General features: G+C 37.1%; 3 protein-coding genes across 3 annotated transcripts; all 3 read left to right on the top strand.

The window, feature by feature from the left end:
* Positions 1 to 6304: 6304 nt before the first annotated feature.
* LOC148693876 (uncharacterized) lies at positions 6305 to 6838 on the top strand. Its single transcript, XM_088678129.1, has one exon. The coding sequence runs from the start codon at positions 6305 to 6307 to the stop codon at positions 6836 to 6838; it is 534 nt and encodes a 177-aa protein (XP_088534255.1).
* Positions 6839 to 7689: 851 nt separating this feature from the next.
* Positions 7690 to 13803, top strand: LOC137728558 (allantoinase-like). The gene is made up of 14 exons (XM_088677385.1): positions 7690 to 7843; positions 10543 to 10636; positions 10765 to 10885; positions 10995 to 11068; positions 11147 to 11260; positions 11344 to 11429; positions 11643 to 11702; positions 11903 to 12051; positions 12155 to 12281; positions 12368 to 12523; positions 12650 to 12760; positions 12842 to 12952; positions 13131 to 13229; positions 13370 to 13803. Exons 1-14 carry the CDS (start codon positions 7757 to 7759, stop codon positions 13496 to 13498), a joined length of 1518 nt encoding a protein of 505 aa, XP_088533511.1. The 5' UTR covers positions 7690 to 7756; the 3' UTR covers positions 13499 to 13803.
* A 330-nt stretch (positions 13804 to 14133) lies between these two features.
* LOC137728557 (uncharacterized) lies at positions 14134 to 16448 on the top strand. Its single transcript, XM_068467311.2, has one exon. The coding sequence runs from the start codon at positions 14236 to 14238 to the stop codon at positions 16180 to 16182; it is 1947 nt and encodes a 648-aa protein (XP_068323412.2). The 5' UTR covers positions 14134 to 14235; the 3' UTR covers positions 16183 to 16448.
* The last annotated feature ends 678 nt before the right edge of the window (positions 16449 to 17126 follow it).

The raw sequence follows: 17126 nt of genomic DNA, 5'->3' as shown, positions 1-17126 counted from the left end.
AGAAACCTAATACGTTTACAGTTAGAACTGCTATTCTACAGTTGAAGGCTTGAACCGTGCAATGGGATTATGGGAGCGGTTCTGTGGAACGCGAACGTACATGGAAATAAAAGCGAACGTGGGATATGATCATATGAAGCAGTTTTGCGGGAAGAGCTAAATGAAACACAAAATAAAAGAGAGAATCTGACGAGAACAAATTGAAATTGTTTTGCTGGAGAAGATGAAATTGGAAAAAAACCAACAAGAACTGGTCCTTTGAAAAAGTTGGTAATAAAATTTCTTTTGTGGTTAATCTTTTGTGTTTTGTTCTTTGCTCCTTATTCCTTAATGTTAATCTTCTCATGCATTTTCACAGGATTATTGAATCGAAGTTCTTCTACCATCAATCAATTGCTGGAATTTTCATAATCGTGGAACAAACAATGAACAAGGTTTGAAATTTGTTTTCTTTGTAATCAATATTGCCAGTTTGGTGAAGCATTCAGAAATACCAAGAAAGCCCTTTTGTTTTCTTCACAATCCAAATCCACAAAAATCGGAAAATGGGGACAAACTGGTAAAAAATCATTACTAAAAAAAAAATACTGATCTTCATTTGAAAAAAGAATTAAAAAAAAAAGTAGATAAATAGATGTAGCAAAAAAAACCAATCCAAAAAAAACGAAAACTGAAAAAAATGTTGGAAGGAAACGTGGGACTTTGGGAGATATTGCAGTTTTCAAACTGCTTTCAGTAATTGAATAAAATATAAAAAATAAAAAGAAACCTAATACGTTTACAGTTAGAACTGCTATTCTACAGTTGAAGGCTTGAACCGTGCAATGGGATTATGGGAGCGGTTCTGTGGAACGCGAACGTGCATGGAAATAAAAGCGAACGTGGGATATGATCATATGAAGCAGTTTTGCGGGAAGAGCTAAATGAAACACAAAATAAAAGAGAGAATCTGAAGAGAACAAATTGAAATTGTTTTGCTGGAGAAGATGAAATTGGAAAAAAACCAACAAGAACTGGTCCTTTGAGAAAGTTGGTAATAAAATTTCTTTTGTGGTTAATCTTTTGTGTTTTGTTCTCTGCTCCTTATTCCTTAATGTTAATCTTCTCATGCATTTTCACAAGATTATTGAATCGAAGTTCTTCTACCATCAATCAATTGCTGGAATTTTCATAATCGTGGAACAAACAATGAACAAGGTTTGAAATTTGTTTTCTTTGTAATCAATATTGCCATTCTGTTTTTGCCTTGGGGAGGCTTTGGAAATGGTTAATTTTTTGTTTTCGCTTTTATCTTTTATTACAAATTATTCATTGTTTTATATAGTAGTTTTTATATTTCCAGTACTAAAGTAATTTTCATTCATCATTTTACCATCATATGTCAGACTTAATGCAAAAGACAATAAAGTATGAACGTGGCATTAGATTTCAAACTGCTATGAGCAGTTGCCATTTGATTTCACCTTTAATTAATCGTCAGTCTCTAATCGTCAGTGTCTGAGGTATTTGCTTCTTCCCTTTTCTTCCTTTTTGCCTTCTTTGGCTTTTAACTTCTATCTCTCTTTTTATTCTGCATTTTAATTTCATGTTCTGGGATAGTTTCTATTAATCCATTATCCCCAGTTTTTCCCAGTCTTTTTCCTGCTTTTTCCCATACAAAGTGTATTGCAGGAAGGCGGAGCATCATATGGTCATTTTTAAAGGTAATTCCTCGGAATCTATTGCTTAATTTATATTTTTCTTATGGGCTGTGATGGGATTTTGGAAAAACGAAACTCAAAAGTTTCTCTTTATTGTTATTACGGTACCTTAATAATTTGCCCCTTTTCTTTGAACATGTTTGTTAGTCTTGATCTGACATTGGACATATTAGTTATACATGCCATGCAATTTAAATTGATTGCAAGCTTATTTGGTTTCTCTGATGTACTTTAAATTCCTCCCTTGGCTTTGTTTGCAATCTTTTTTGGATTAATTCTTCATTTTCTCCCAAGTTTGTATCTGTTTGACGTAGGAATTGTACTTTTATGTCTATCATATGTCTTGATTGTTATTATTTCAATGTAAGTCCTTCCTGGGAGAGTCTAACATATGCTGCTCTTCTCAAGCGTCAAAAGAAAGAAATTGAGGAGCTTGGAGGCAAATTGCAGGCTAATTTTTGTATTAATTGTCGACATCCATGTATGATAATAATTATAAATATAGACTGTGTACATAAATTAAAGGAATTTAAATATTCCGCATGTTTTAGGTATCTCATTCAGAACATTGGCCAGAGGAAATCCTCAATCTGCAAAAACACGTTAATGCAGGTTTGGAATATACACTTTATGTTTATTGTAATTAGTTGAATGCAAGTGTCTGGAATATGCGTACTTTCTGTGCAGACTGAGTTAGAAGGGGAGCGTATGGCTTTGGAGTTGGAGGAAAAAAAAAACCCAAGCTGAGAAAGAGAAAGAAAGGGGTAGAGGTTGCCGTGGGTTTTCAAAAAACCGTAAAGCTCGCCCACTACAAGCACTAACTTTCCAGTTCGTATAATCCCATTTTTCCCATTCCTACTCATTCTCCCACTCCTTCTCCCCAGGCGTAAAAAGGAAATTAATCTAGGTGTAAGTTTCTTTTTTTTCACTTCTTTTTCCTGCATGGTTGTACTCATTTTACACATTTTCATGCAAGCATAATATGTAATTGTATGAATTCCCAGGTTTAGCTTCATATGGGTTCTTTTAACTTCTTCCTTTGGAATCTTCATTGTGCGTTTTTTAAAATTTCGGTCAGATTATGAGTTTCAATTTTGATTATCTTAATGTGCTATATGTGTGCTATGGTAATTTTAAAAATTATTTGTTTTCATTCTCAGGATATTTACAAGAATACCCACAAAAAATGAAGAAGGAACTACCTATTCATAAGATCCCAAACAGACGTGTCTCTATTTTTACACCTGGTTGGGAGATATCTGTTGGAGTAAAAACTACTGATCTAAGCCAACTGATTCTCAAAGAGTGGAAAAAGAAGAAGCATGAGCAGTATGTATCATAAATTATATACTAAATTTGTTACAAGGAACTTAATTATTTTATATATACCTTCAATATATAGGTGGCGCATGAAAAAGGCCGTAGAAGAATTAAAACCTTCAACAACTCCTCAAATCATACGTATTTGGAATAAAGTCCAACAAATTAGGTACAACACCATTTCTTACCTGTTTATTTTAATTGGCATTCTCTATATCATTCTACAAATTAATTATCTCAAATTATAAAATAAAATAAAACAATTTATGGGTGCAGGAAAAAGATTAACAGAGGCCAAACAACTTTTCTAAATACGGTAAGTCTTCTCTTATTTTCATACAAAAGTATACTATAAATTCAAATTGCATTCAATTTTCAAATATAAATAAAATTGCATTTTTTGTTAGTTTTACAAGCATCACACCCGTCTCAAAGTACAAAGGTTGAAGTACAAGATTAAGGTAATATTTCTTATTATTTAATTTTGTAAATATGGTTACAGTTTGTTACCTCAAACTTGACAAATATATTTATCTTTCAGTATTCTACAAGTAACTGGAGTAAAAATATTGCCATGAGAAAATTGTCAAACTTAAAGGTATTTAGATTAAGTTGCTTACAATCTTTATAGTTGGGATTGTGCATTACAGTTAGACTTCTTATTTTATCATCATTGCTTGCAGATTAACCATGAAAATCTAAAGCATCAAGTGCAAGCAAATAGGTGGCAATAATGGCTTTGATTTCACACGTAGACGCTATGTTTACATATGTACATGTTCTCCATATTTTGTTTTGCTTCATATATTAGGAGTTCATCCCTAGCTAGCCTATAACTTTGATTGAAAACTTATGAATCTAAAACATTTTGATTTAAGGACATTAAGTGTTGTCAATATGTATTTAGAAATGAAATTACATGTCATATTTTCAGAATTTTTTTATTTATAAATAGTATATGTTTTCCCATTTTATCTTCGTTGTTGTTTTAAAGAAAAAATAGTAAAAAATGTATGAGAGATTACTCACATATGTGCAAATTGGATGGAATATATGCTCCTAAATTCTTCAACAAACGTGGCAATATGACAATATGGCATACGATAACACCATTATCTCATCAACCTTTCTTCAACTCAAGCAATTGGAACTACGTAGCCTGACCCATGTTCTAATGTTGAACATCTCAGTCCCAACCCAAAATGGCACACCCATAATTATGTACTCACTCCTCTAACCGCATCAACTATCCCATTCACACAGCCATTGAACAAATGATCTGCCACTTGCTCGAATGACGCCAAATATTGCCCATAATACCTTTTTGTCCACCATAATAAAAAAAATGTTGTTGTGCACCCTTTTAATACACCCACTAATCCACATGTTACAAAATATATTGATCAGTTCATATTTTCTATACAACATTAAATAATTAATCATATTTTTTAATTTTTTATATGAGAGTTTAAGGAACCTAACTCTTGATCTTCTGTACATCTGTACAATATATAAGTGTAAAATGGTACTGATGGATATAATAGAATTCTAACTACACTGAGTAACTTAATTACCAAAGTCATAATAATGATCAAGCATAGCTCATTTCGTGAAATCAAATTCTATCAGCCAAACAAAAAAAAAAATAAAATAAAAGGTGGAATGGTTAGTGTGCAATTCATAAATTTCATTTTTTGAGTACAATGGGCAGGTGCAAAAAGACTAAGTTAGATGATTGAACATAATAAAAAATTAAAAATAATAAGAAATTGTTGTGATGGACGCAAACACATTTTATAAAATAATCACTTAAGAAATATAAGAATATCTAAAACAACACATCTTTGGGGTGCGTAGCGCCCGTGATGCAAAAATACCTCTCGCACGCACGTTAGTGCGTGCAGAGAGGCTAGTTTGAAAGGTATTCGAGGGTGATATTGTTGTTTGACTTAGACCGAAAGGGCGTGAACCGCTGAACCGGCTCAAAAAATGGCTAGGACTCAGGTACGGTGTCTAAATGGATAAGAACTTACACACAACTAAGACGCTTATGTAGCGATGCCAAGTGAATAAACTAAAACGAATAAAAGATGTGTAAAATCATCTTCAAATGAGATGTCAAATCTTAAGTGGAATGTCATGTAATCAAATTTGAAGGTAAAAGTAAGATCCAACCGATATGTCAATCTTATGTCGATTGACATATAAGTTTTCATACGTCAAATTTAACATATGAGAAAATGTGATGTCAAATCCAAACATAATGGATTTTTTGTTAATAGTCGATTGTTAAACCTAAAATCCTCGATTAATGAAATAAAGTTTTTAAAAAGATAGTTATTGACATTTCGGTAAAATCATCACGCGCTTTTTAAGGTATAATTTTTCTCTTATATTTTTGTACGGGAGAAGTGTATGAAGACTTTTTTTATATAACTCAATTGTACGAGAGTTTTTTCTATTGAAAGTTGCGAATCAAAAGACAACGAATGGAGCGTAGAAAATTTGACCCCTATTAGCAGAATTGTTTGAGCAACCAATGTACATCGTCATGAACCATAATTGAATCAAGTCATCCAACGTAGATGACATTCGTTGTTTCAAATGATGTTTTCTTATTCAGCACTGTATCATTTCTCTTTAGGATTTCTTCCAATACATAATGAAATCTTAGCTGAATTTGGTTTGTGCGTGCCAATATGTACATTCTTTAAATGTGAAAATGTTCATATATTAGTCGATATGGCAAATGCCATTGCAGACAAAAAGCTCAAGTAATCGCAATCCAAATTGAACTTGTGTAAGAACCAAAAATGCCACAATTAGATCGAAAGCCACATTTTACTACTAATCTTAAAAGATGATTCCATTCTATTTTAACACAAAGTTAACTAACAATGCCTCACGAATACTAAGAGTTTGTCTAAAAATATTTTTAAAATAGCTGAAAACACTTTTGGTGTAAATACTTTTAAAATAATTTTTAGTAAAAATGTAAGTAAATTCTGGAAAAACGCTTAAAGTGCTTCATATAAGAAGCATTTCACTGGTTATTCTTGCAGAGAAAACACTTCAAGTGCTTGTGGAACCCAAAAACATATTTTTTTAAAAACGTTTTTAGTAATTTTAAAAGTACTTCCAAACAAAACTTAACTTATTTTTATTTCAGTGAAATGTCACATATTACAAAATACAAATCCTCACGCATGCCATGCATAATGTAATGTGAAAACGCAAATTATCATGAAGTGAGAAAGAGAGAGAAATATAGTGCCCTTGTGCACATGGTGCAGCATGGACTTGGTGGTGCTGGGCAGGTTAGTTGGATGTCACCGGTTCTTTCCTTTGTAAAAATTAACGTTGATGCGAGTTGGGATGCTGCCATGGGAGAAGGTTTTGCAGGGGCAGTGGTTCGGGATTCTTTTGGCAATTTCATTGCTGCTAGAAGAACCAGGATCAGTGCGCCTAGCGTTATCGGTGCTAAAGCGATGGCTCTGTGGCGTGGATGTGAGTTGGGTTTATCGTTGGGTCTAACCCATGTTGTTATCGAATTTGATTCTAAGGAATCCATTTCTTGTATGAAGGGAAACATAGAGAATGGCAAATGGGAGGCTTTTCCAACTTTAGCGAGGTGTTTGAAGCTTGGGGTAGCCTTTCAGGATTGTTGCTGGTCTTGGATTCCAAGATTAGCCAATATGGCGGCTGACCTCTTGACGTCGCGTAGATGTGTGGAGATGTGTAATTTGTCTTGGGTTGATCGACCCTCATCTTCACTTGTGCACGTACTGAACAAAGATGGTTTACCTTGCCAGCCTTAATTTTGAGATGGTTGTGCAAGGGCTTCCAGTGTCGTCTACCCCTTGTACTTCCTGTCTGTTTGTTGGTTGTTTGCCTCGTGGTGGGCTTTCGTTGTAATTTTTGACATCTCTTGCCCTAGTTAATAATGTATATTTATGTGGACGAAAATGAAGGTAAATATATAATACCTCTTTATTAATCGGTTAATTAACAACTTTTATCTTATTTGTCTGATTAGACTAATTTGATGTTAACCATAATGTATAATACTTTGTATATGCCGTCAACAAACATTATAGAAATGGTAAGAAAATTCGTTAAAAGTGAGGCTAAACTCTCTGCCACTTGGGGGAAGTTAAAATTATAAAATATTATGTAAAAAAACATAAAACGATATAGAGTTTGTAGAAAGATTTATTTTTTAAAAAGCCTACTAAGCATTTCTCTTATTAATGTTTAACTTAAACGATAATGAATAAAAATACATCTAAGACCAAATTAATTTTGTTTTCAAATGAATCTCCCCGGTAGGGGAGAAAATTGACCGAATTAATTAAAAACATCTAAAAATGATGGATAATCGTGGTTCATCATAAATTATCCCCATTTAAAAATAAAAAAATAAACGCAGCCTGAATTGAAAAATCAGAGCAATCAAAATGATACGGGTACCCCACGCGTGCTACGACAAAGCCCACTTGTTGGAAAGGAATCAAAGATTCAGGAATCTTTCCCAGGTTCTTGAACCTTACAGGGAATCGATAACATCACCCATTACACGGACAGCCCAAAAGTGCACTCGCTCTTTTTGTATTCCAACTCTCCACGCGGACAAATCCCACTAGAGAGAGAGAGAGAGAGAGAGAGAAAGAACAGAGAAAGGAGAGAGAGAGAGAGAGAGAGTTTTGCAATCAGAGTCAGTGGAGTGAGAGATAAAAATGGAGGCGGTGCAATGGAGGATTCTGCCGCTGCTGACATTAATCGCTTCTTTCCTACTATTTTTCCATTTCCAGTATCCCTCCCAGGTCTGATGACAAAATTAACCTCCTTTTTCATGTAGTTTATTTCAATTTTTTTTCCCATTTTTCATTTGTTTATTTCGTTGGGTTGTATTTATGTATTTTTTTGCCGATTCTAATTGTGTAAAAATCTTATTAAGTTATTGGTTTTCTGTTAATACTGGAAAAGTTCGAATCAGATTAATTTTTCTTCCTTTTCTCTGCATTTTCTCGCCAACCAAACACTATTTTTATGTCGATACTTTGTTTTATTGTTTATTATTTTCTTGGGTTTATATTATTTATCTATCTAGACTAATTTTTTAATTTATGATTTATATGGTTTTTGCAACCTTCGTGGCATCGAATAAGATGGTATATATATATATATATCTTACATCATTTGCTTTCTTCGGAAACTAGAAAAATCCAAGCTAGGGACTTGAATTTTCCGTTTTTCCTTGCTCGTTTTCTCTGGATTTTCTCACCAACCAAACACTATTTTCGGTAGAGAAATCCGTTTTGATTCAGAGTTATGCTTGTTTGGTATATAATTCCAGTTGGCGTTTGTTGTTACTTTCATTTTGGTGGCGGACAAGTTGATATGAAATATTAACCAATAATTGATAAATACCGGGTGATATGAAATTGTTTTAATTAGGTAAATATTAGTTTACGTCCTAGAGTCATACCTAAATTGTTAATTTTAAGACAGTTATACATCTGTTAGTTTAACTGACAAAGTGACGTTCATGAATAATAACTGAATGCCACGTGTCACTAAGGGATTTATTTGGTAATTAAAAATTCAAAAAGAAAAAAAAAAACCAAAACTTCAAAATTCAAAATTTAGAATGGAACAGTTAAAAGTGAAAAAGCAAACAACCCTCATCGCCAGCCACCCTCCAATCCAACCCCATCGCCACCCCCCGCTCCCATCCAACCCCTTCCTCCCTTCTCTCCTCTACGCCCGCCAAACCCTCACTCCCATCCAACCCGTCCTATCTCCCTCTCCTCCACCCTCTTCACCACCCCTCCATTATCTCTGCTCCACCCTTTGCAAAAACCCTAACTCCCAAAATATTTTGAGTTTTCAAAAAAATTGAGCAAAACCAGCATGAAATCCCTGATCCCCAAAATCTTTCCGACCCGTTTGAATTCGACTTCGATTTCGTCAAACACAGAATGAAAGCACAAAAAGACTTCGAATTCGTAAAGCAGCAGAAGCAGGTCGTGGTGCCGCTGAGGAAATCGAAGTCGAAGTCCTTTTCAGAAGAGAGAAGGGAGGAAATCGGCTTCAAACTCACATACAGAAGAAGTCAGAGTCGAAGGGAGGGAGGGTTCGGCGCTGAGCAAAACCCATTGCTACTATGGTTCCTTCTTTGAGGACTGAGAGGTTGTAGAGGAGAAAGGTTGAGTGATTCTCAGGATCCGATGACGACGTGGAGTTTGGTTCAAGTAAATAGTGGGTGGCGATGGGGTTGGATTGGAGGGTGGCTGGCGGTGAGGGTGGATTGCAGGATGTGTGGATGGGGATTGAAAGCGTGGCTGCGGATTGGAGTGTATTTCTAAGGGTTTTTTTTATTTATTTTTTATTTTTTATATAAATATTTTTTTAATATCTCAATGATTGTTTACGACTACGTCATCAGTTAACAATTGATTTAATAGCAACTTTAATAGATGTATGAAAATGTTTAAGATTATGATTACTTTAGGTACCACACTGAGATGAAAAAAGTTTTATGTACTAAATGTTAAAAATCATAAAACTTCAGTATAGTAAACTGAAATTAACACGTTTTAATTTTTTTTTTTTTTGAAACACTTTAACACGTTTTAATTTATCAAATAATAGATGAACGCTCTCCCACATTATAACCACTTAGAATATTCCACTAAGAAATTTTGCTGACATCACTTCCTTTTTTTGACATGAAAACGATATAGACAATAGGAATTTTCACAGCCATCCATCACAGTGGTTAGGTAGAAATATCGACGTGATATATGATATTGAAACGTGATGTATGATATTGAAAGCTATGGGTGGCGATGGTGGTGTTTGAGTTTATTTATTTAGGTCGTTTGGATGTACTTTTAATACGACTGAAAATGTTTTTAGAAAAAATATTTTTGGATTTCAAAAACACTTAAAAATGTTTTCTGCAAAAAGCACCAGTTATGTGTTTCTTCCAGGAAACATTTTAAAGGCTTTTTCAAGATTTACTTGCATCTTTACTAATGATTGGTTCTAAAAATATTTTAACCAAAAGCGTTTTCAGTTATTTCAAAAGCACATTCAAACGAGCTCTTATATTTATGTTATGTTCGTGTCATACTGTTCATCGTATAAATGAGAAAAATTATCATGTTCGTGATGTGAAATTAGTTAAACAGTGTCAAGTATGTATACGGACTCGTTTTTAATTGTTTTTAAAATGATTAAAAGAGCTTTTAAATAACATGTTTTTGGATTCCAAAAACACTTTTAAGGGTTTATTTTTAAGAGTTTACTTGCACTTTTAGTAAGGATTTGTTTAAAAACATTTTCACTGAAAACGGTTTTTTCAACCATTTTAAAAGCACTTATAAACGATCTCGTTTTTGAGTCGCGTGACACAAAATATTTCATCTTTGGTTATGCATTGAACTTTTAGTGCCGTAATCGAGTGAGAAGTTAAATGCCATGCTAATGGAGTTCGATCGTTCTTTCTATTTTACAGCAATATCAGAAAAGTTGCAGCCTGCTTCCTTTCCAACATTATTGGATCGCCAGCAAGCGCATTGTGACACCTCAAGGGGTCATTTCCGGAGCAGGTAAGACGATATTCTAAATTATACTAATTTATGGGGAAGGGAATTCAACTCGTGTGGAAGGAGGCGAGCACGCAATATGACACCAAATTATAATTTAGTTTTCGTTTACGAAATGTGTGAATGAACAGTTGAGATAAAGGATGGGAAGATTGCCTCCATTGTTAAAGAAGACGAAAATCATGGGAAAATCAAGCTGGAGAATGTGATGGATTATGGAGAGGCTGTTGTCATGCCTGGCTTGATTGATGTGTAAGTTATGATACAATTAATTTCGTCTTCTCGATCTATTTCTTCATCGTCGCAAAGGTTAATTAGGGTTTTTGATTGGAGCTTAAACGCGTCGATTGCATTGATTCAGGCACGCACATCTCGACGATCCTGGAAGAGCTGAATGGGAAGGATTTCCATCAGGAACAAAAGCTGCTGCTGCTGGTTTGCCTTTATAATTCTGCTCCGTTCTTGTGTTTTCGTGGATTGTTTGAAATCGATAATAGATTACTTTTCTTGCAGGCGGGATAACAACATTGGTTGACATGCCTCTAAATAGTGAGCCATCAACCGTCTCTAGAGAGACTTTGGAACTCAAGATTAAGGCAGCGAAGAGCAGAATTTACGTTGACGTTGGTAACAACTTGAAGCTATGTGTTGGGGATACAATTATACTAAATATTTTAGAACTGGTATAGATTTACATACATTGTGAACAGGTTTTTGGGGAGGTCTTGTTCCTGAAAATGCTTTCAATGCATCTGCTCTCGGGGATCTCTTAGATGCCGGTGTTCTTGGTCTAAAGGTAACTGTTCAAGTAGTGAAATCTGTGCGTATAGAGATATCTGTTCCATTATATTTCTTGTGTTACAAGTAAGGCTCTTAGAAATTTCTGAGTTTGATAATTGGTTTGTGTCGATCGAATGTGGACCAGTTTTTCTGTTTTCCTGCATTAGGAAACAGTGTTCTATCCGCAAATTGTCTCGTCTGATGAATTTTTCGATGTCTGTTCTTGTAGTCTTTCGTGTATCCATCCGGGATTAATGACTTTCCTATGACAAATGCCACTCACATTAAGGTTTGTTCCATGAGATTCATCCCTTCCACTATCACATAAAACATCTAATTTACCTTGCAGTTAAATTAAAATCAAATAATTGTCGTGTTATTTGTTTATTGTATCGCTGCATCTGTTGGCTTCATGAGATGAAATGTTGTTTGCGCAGTTCTAATGTCTTTTTAAAAAATCTGCGTTCTTTTCAATTACTTGTTCCTTAGGAGGGACTATCTGTACTAGCGAAATACAGAAGGCCTTTACTTGTACATGCAGAGAAAGTACAAGATCTCGAAAGCGACTTGGGAGTTGAAGGTGGTAGTAACGATCCTCGTTCTTATCTAACATATCTCAAGACCAGGCCACCTTCTTGGTAAGATATCGGTCGCTCCAATGGCTTGAATTTCAAATTCCAAATCCTTTTTTATATTACAGTTCTCACTAAAATTGTTCTTTTTCCTCTGTTTTGGAATCAGGGAAGAGGCAGCAATTAGGGATCTCTTGACCTTGACAAAGGACACGAGAATTGGTGGCCCGGCAGAAGGAGCTCATCTTCATATTGTTCACTTGTCAGACTCACGCTTTTCGTTAGATCTTATTAAGGTATAGTCTTTTCCAAGTGTGGTTATCTAGTGTCTTAATCCTCTCTAGGTTAAGCAATGCAACTGCCTTTTTCTGCATTATCACAGGAAGCGAAAAGTGGTGGCGATAGTCTAACTATTGAGACGTGCCCCCACTACTTAGCTTTCTCAGCAGAAGAGATTCGCGATGGAGATACACGTTTCAAGTGTTCTCCACCCATCCGCGATGCAGCCAACAAGGAAAAACTGTGGGAGGCTTTGTTGGTATGTAATCATGTTCTGTTTCCCTGCCCCCTTACAAAGCGATTTTCCAAACTACTCTAATTTAAGCAAGCAGATTGCTATCTACCGTCAAATTGATTTGATTTGGTTTTCAATGTTTTGTTTCAGGACGGACACATTGACATGCTAAGCTCTGATCACTCACCAACTGTGCCAGAACTTAAGCTTCTCAACGACGGAGACTTTTTGAGGGCTTGGGGTGGCATATCATCTTTGCAGGTTAGTATATTTTTGCCTTAAATGTAACAAGTTGCATTGTTTCAGAACTAACTGACATTGTTTTTGGGGGGACACCTGGAGTTTGTTCTTCCTGTGACATGGTCATACGGCAAGAAATATGGAGTGACATTACAACAGTTAGCTTTATGGTGGAGCGAAAGGCCGGCCAGGCTTGCTGGACAAAAATTGAAGGTGAAATTACCATCAGTTTTTCCTGCTCAAATCTGAAGTTTGGTTTTACAGCATAGGAAAAATTGCTTTGTTTTAGCCAACTTTCGTGCAGACGCGTGTATTTTCATATATGCATCAAGAAAAACTAGAATTTCAAAGCTGATTTATGTCTCGTCACCAATTGAATTCCAATTTTCAGGGGGCAATTGCAGTTGGGAACCATGCAGATATCGCAGTATGGGATCCGGATGTGGAGTTTGACCTCGATGATGAATTTCCCACCCATGTTAAACATCCGGTACATACAATTTTCCTTGATCACATTTTTAAGAACCTCTATGCATTCAACTTAATCTATCAAACCAGTTATGTCTGTTATCGGAGTTCATTGCGTTGAGCAAGTATTTTACTCTCTCGTGTTACCTTTTCCATGTATAGGGCATCTCAGCATACTTGGGGACCAAGTTATCTGGAAGAGTTGCAGCCACATTTGTAAGAGGAAAACTTGTCTTCAAAGATGGGAAGCATGCTCCTGCGCTCTGCGGCATTCCAATTCTGGCGAACTGAGAACGGAAAAAGAACTGCCGATTGACGGGCAAAATCGCACACTCTCTCGTGTATATATGCTTGTATGATCAAATCTCATTCACGTATGGCTCTGCCACCGTTAAGCACTGTTCATGGCATTCATCTCTAGGGTTTAAGTGTACATAGCCAGTTGCTTCCCAGATCTGTAATATTACAATTTGCAAGACATGTCAATGTAACTACTGAGGATTTCCACAATAGTTTATGCGAGTTCGATTGTATATACGGCTCAAATTTTTCGGCTCATTGTCTGAGTAATTTCAAGTTTGGTTTCTTCATCCAAATAGAGACATGATTCCAAGTGATGCAAATACAAATCAATTTGCCGCATGTCGTGGTTAATAGACTTTAGTCTTCAACGAACTACACACTTTCCAAACGTGACATCAGTCAATAATTTTATTTTCATAGATTAAAGTAGTTTAAAAAACAACTTTATGAAAACGAAACAAAATCTCAAATGATCTTTTTTGTAAATCTCAAATGATTTTTTTGCGATTCTTTCTAAAACCCAGCTGGCAATATTACTGTATCCCAAACACCTAAGAAATTACTTGGTGCCTAAGTAATAATTTCCCTATAAAAAGACGGCTTAACTGTATCCCAAACACCTAAGAAATTACTTGGTGCCTAAGTAACAATTTCCCTATAAAAAAAAGGGCATATCAAAAACCCTAACTTCGTGCCTAAGTAACAAATTCCTGATCACCAAGTCAATGGCTCCTCCAAGTCTTCTTCTTGGTCCTCCGGAGCTCAAAAATTCCCCCAAATCCGATTCCAGCTATCCAGTGGATGCCGATTACTACGGCGGCGAAGCCACCACCGGCAGACCCCCGATGGGCTTCACCGAGAACGGCGCACCCACCTTCGTCTCCTCAGGCAACCCCTGCCTCGATCTCTTCTTCCACGTCGTGCCCGACACCCCGGCATCCTACCTCAATCAACAGCTCCCGCTGGCTTGGTCCCACGACGCCCTAACCACCCTCAAACTAATCTGCAACCTCCGCGGCGTGCGCGGCACCGGAAAGTCTGACAAGCAGAACTTCTACATGGCTGCGATTTGGCTCCACAACCACCACCCCAGAACCCTGGCTTGCAATCTCTTCTCTTTCGCGGAGTTTGGGTACTTTAAGGACCTCCCGGAGATTCTTTACCGGCTTCTAGAAGGTCCGAACGTGAGGGCGATCCAGAAGAGCCAGTGGTTGGAGAGGAAGAGCAGCGTGGTGGTTGTACTGAGCAGGGGGAGGTTTAAGCGCACAAAGACCGAGAAGCCCAAGGAGTCTCGGGTACCGAAAGTGAAAAAATTGACCGGAGCGGAGAGGGCACAATTGGAAAAGGAGAATGTGAGGGCTTCGAGGAAGAAGAAGTTTCTGGCCATGGCGAAGAAGGCGGTTGAGAGGTACCAGCGCGACCCGGATTACCAATTCTTGCACGAAAGGGTTTCGGATCTCTTCGCGGAGTGCTTGAAATCCGACATTGAGCACTTGAACTCGGATAAACAGCCCAAGAAGATCAGCCTTGCCGCGAAGTGGTGCCCTTCAATTGACTCCTCGTTCGATCGGGCAACTCTTATCTGCGAATGCATCGCGAAGAAGGTTTTCCCGCTAGAATCTTACATTGAGTATCAGGAATTGGAGGAGGAGCATTACGCGTACAGGGTTCGTGATAGGCTGAGAAAGGAGGTGTTGGTGCCCTTGAGGAAGGCGTTGGAGTTGCCGGAGGTTTATATGTCCGCCACTCAATGGGCGTTGATTCCCTACAATCGGGTGGCTTCCGTGGCCATGAAGCTTTACAAGGACAAGTTCTTGAAGCATGATCAAGAGCGGTTCGGAAAGTATTTGGCCGATGTGAAAGCTGGTAAGTCCACCATTGCGGCGGGTGCTCTGCTTCCGCACGAGATCATAGCCTCTCTGAATATTGACAGTTATATGGTGTATAGATACATGGATAGCGATGATGAGGATCGGGTTCAAGACGATGGGGGGTGTCAAGTGGCTGAGCTTCAGTGGAAGAGAATGGTGGATGACTTGTTGAAGCAGGGGAAGTTGAGGGATTCCTTGGCGGTTTGTGATGTCTCCGGAAGCATGAATGGAGACCCGATGGACGTGTCTGTGGCTTTGGGGCTTCTGTTGTCGGAATTGAGTGCAGATCCATGGAAAGGAAAGGTTATCACTTTCAGCGCGTCGCCTAAGCTGCATTTGATCGAAGGCGATGATCTCCGGGCCAAGTGTGCGTTCATGAGAGACATGGATTGGGGGGACAACACCAATTTCCAAAAGGTGTTTGATTTGCTTCTCGAGGTGGCCGTGAAGGGGAACTTGAAGCCGGAGGACATGATAAAAAGGGTGTTTGTGTTCAGCGACATGGAGTTTGATGAATCCTCGGCTGCAGGGAACGATTGGGAGACCGATTACGAGGCAATTAAAAGGAAGTTTGAAGAGAAAGGGTATGGGAACGCGGTGCCACAGATAGTGTTTTGGAATCTGAGGCACTCGGAGGCTACGCCTGCGCCTTCGAACCAACCTGGGGTGGCATTCTTGAGCGGATTCTCCAAGAACTTGATCAAGATGTTCATGGATAATGATGGGGAAATCCGCCCGGATCGCATCATGGAAGCAGCCATCTCCGGTGAAGAGTATCAGAGATTGGTTCTGGTGGACTGATTGCTTGCAATGCTAGTGATTAAAAAAGAAAACAAGTGAAATGAAACTCAAGTTATACCCTTTTTGATCCATTGCTGTAGTCAAATCATATGTTTATGGATTTTCTAACAACATCAGACTAACAAACGATTCGAATTCCTGTCTCAAGAAACTGAATTCTGTTTGCCGGCGGCCAACCGCGATCGGAAATCTTCTGTATCATGTTCTTACCTTCAAATGAACAATGAGTTTTGTTTCGGAATACAACCGGCATTGTTTTCGTGGCATTTGCAGTTTATAAACGGGCACTATTACCCGCGGGTACAATTTAACCCTTCTTTTTGTTTGCAAACGGGTACCTATTTCACTCTTTTTTGCTTTTGCGTGCTCTTCTGTCGACCAATGAAAATAGATTCTCTTCAAATCGATCAATGAAAAGAGATCATTTTCGAATCTCTCTCTTCAAAATTTAGAGCCTTTAAAATTTAATTCAACGATTAAAAACAAAAAAGGTTAATAAAAACTTTTAAATATTATAATAATTTTTTATCGTTGAATCAAATTTTAAAAACTTTAATCACTTGATCCTAGACGATCCGGAAAGGATCTCTTTCCTCGACCAACGACAACACTGCTGAAGCGAGGTTTGACTTGACTTTTAATTTTTTATCAGCAGGCTCTTCATTAAACAAATCCTTCCTGCAACATGCTTTTTCTCAGAACAGCAATAAATTAATTGTTTTGATGTTCTGAGTAGTAGTTAATTATTATATGTTCGTGACTTGGATTACAATAAACAAACTTGAGCAAAATCTATATATACACCCTCACAGGTTTCAATCGGTTTTGTAAATTTGTACATAAATCACCGTTTAATCTACTTATTTTCACCTTTATTTCATTGTAAAGTTTTGAAAATTAAGGTGAGACTTTCTGTTGAGATTCTTGACTGTAGAACCCCATTT

This window comes from Pyrus communis, chromosome 10 (assembly GCF_041283825.1).
Source record: "Pyrus communis isolate YQ-2024b chromosome 10, ASM4128382v1, whole genome shotgun sequence".
NCBI lineage: Eukaryota > Viridiplantae > Streptophyta > Magnoliopsida > Rosales > Rosaceae > Pyrus > Pyrus communis.
The sequence above is the reverse complement of the archived record's forward strand: the minus strand, read 5'-3'. Positions and strand labels throughout refer to the sequence as shown.

Coding starts and splice junctions, on each gene's coding strand:
- LOC148693876 (XM_088678129.1), top strand. CDS start 6,305: ATGGTGCAGCATGGACTTGGTGGTGCTGGGCAGGTTAGTTGGATGTCA.
- LOC137728558 (XM_088677385.1), top strand. CDS start 7,757: ATGGAGGCGGTGCAATGGAGGATTCTGCCGCTGCTGACATTAATCGCT. Junction 12,953..13,130: donor TTGCTGGACAAAAATTGAAG/GTGAAATTACCA, acceptor TCCAATTTTCAG/GGGGCAATTGCAGTTGGGAA. Junction 13,230..13,369: donor CCACCCATGTTAAACATCCG/GTACATACAATT, acceptor TTCCATGTATAG/GGCATCTCAGCATACTTGGG.
- LOC137728557 (XM_068467311.2), top strand. CDS start 14,236: ATGGCTCCTCCAAGTCTTCTTCTTGGTCCTCCGGAGCTCAAAAATTCC.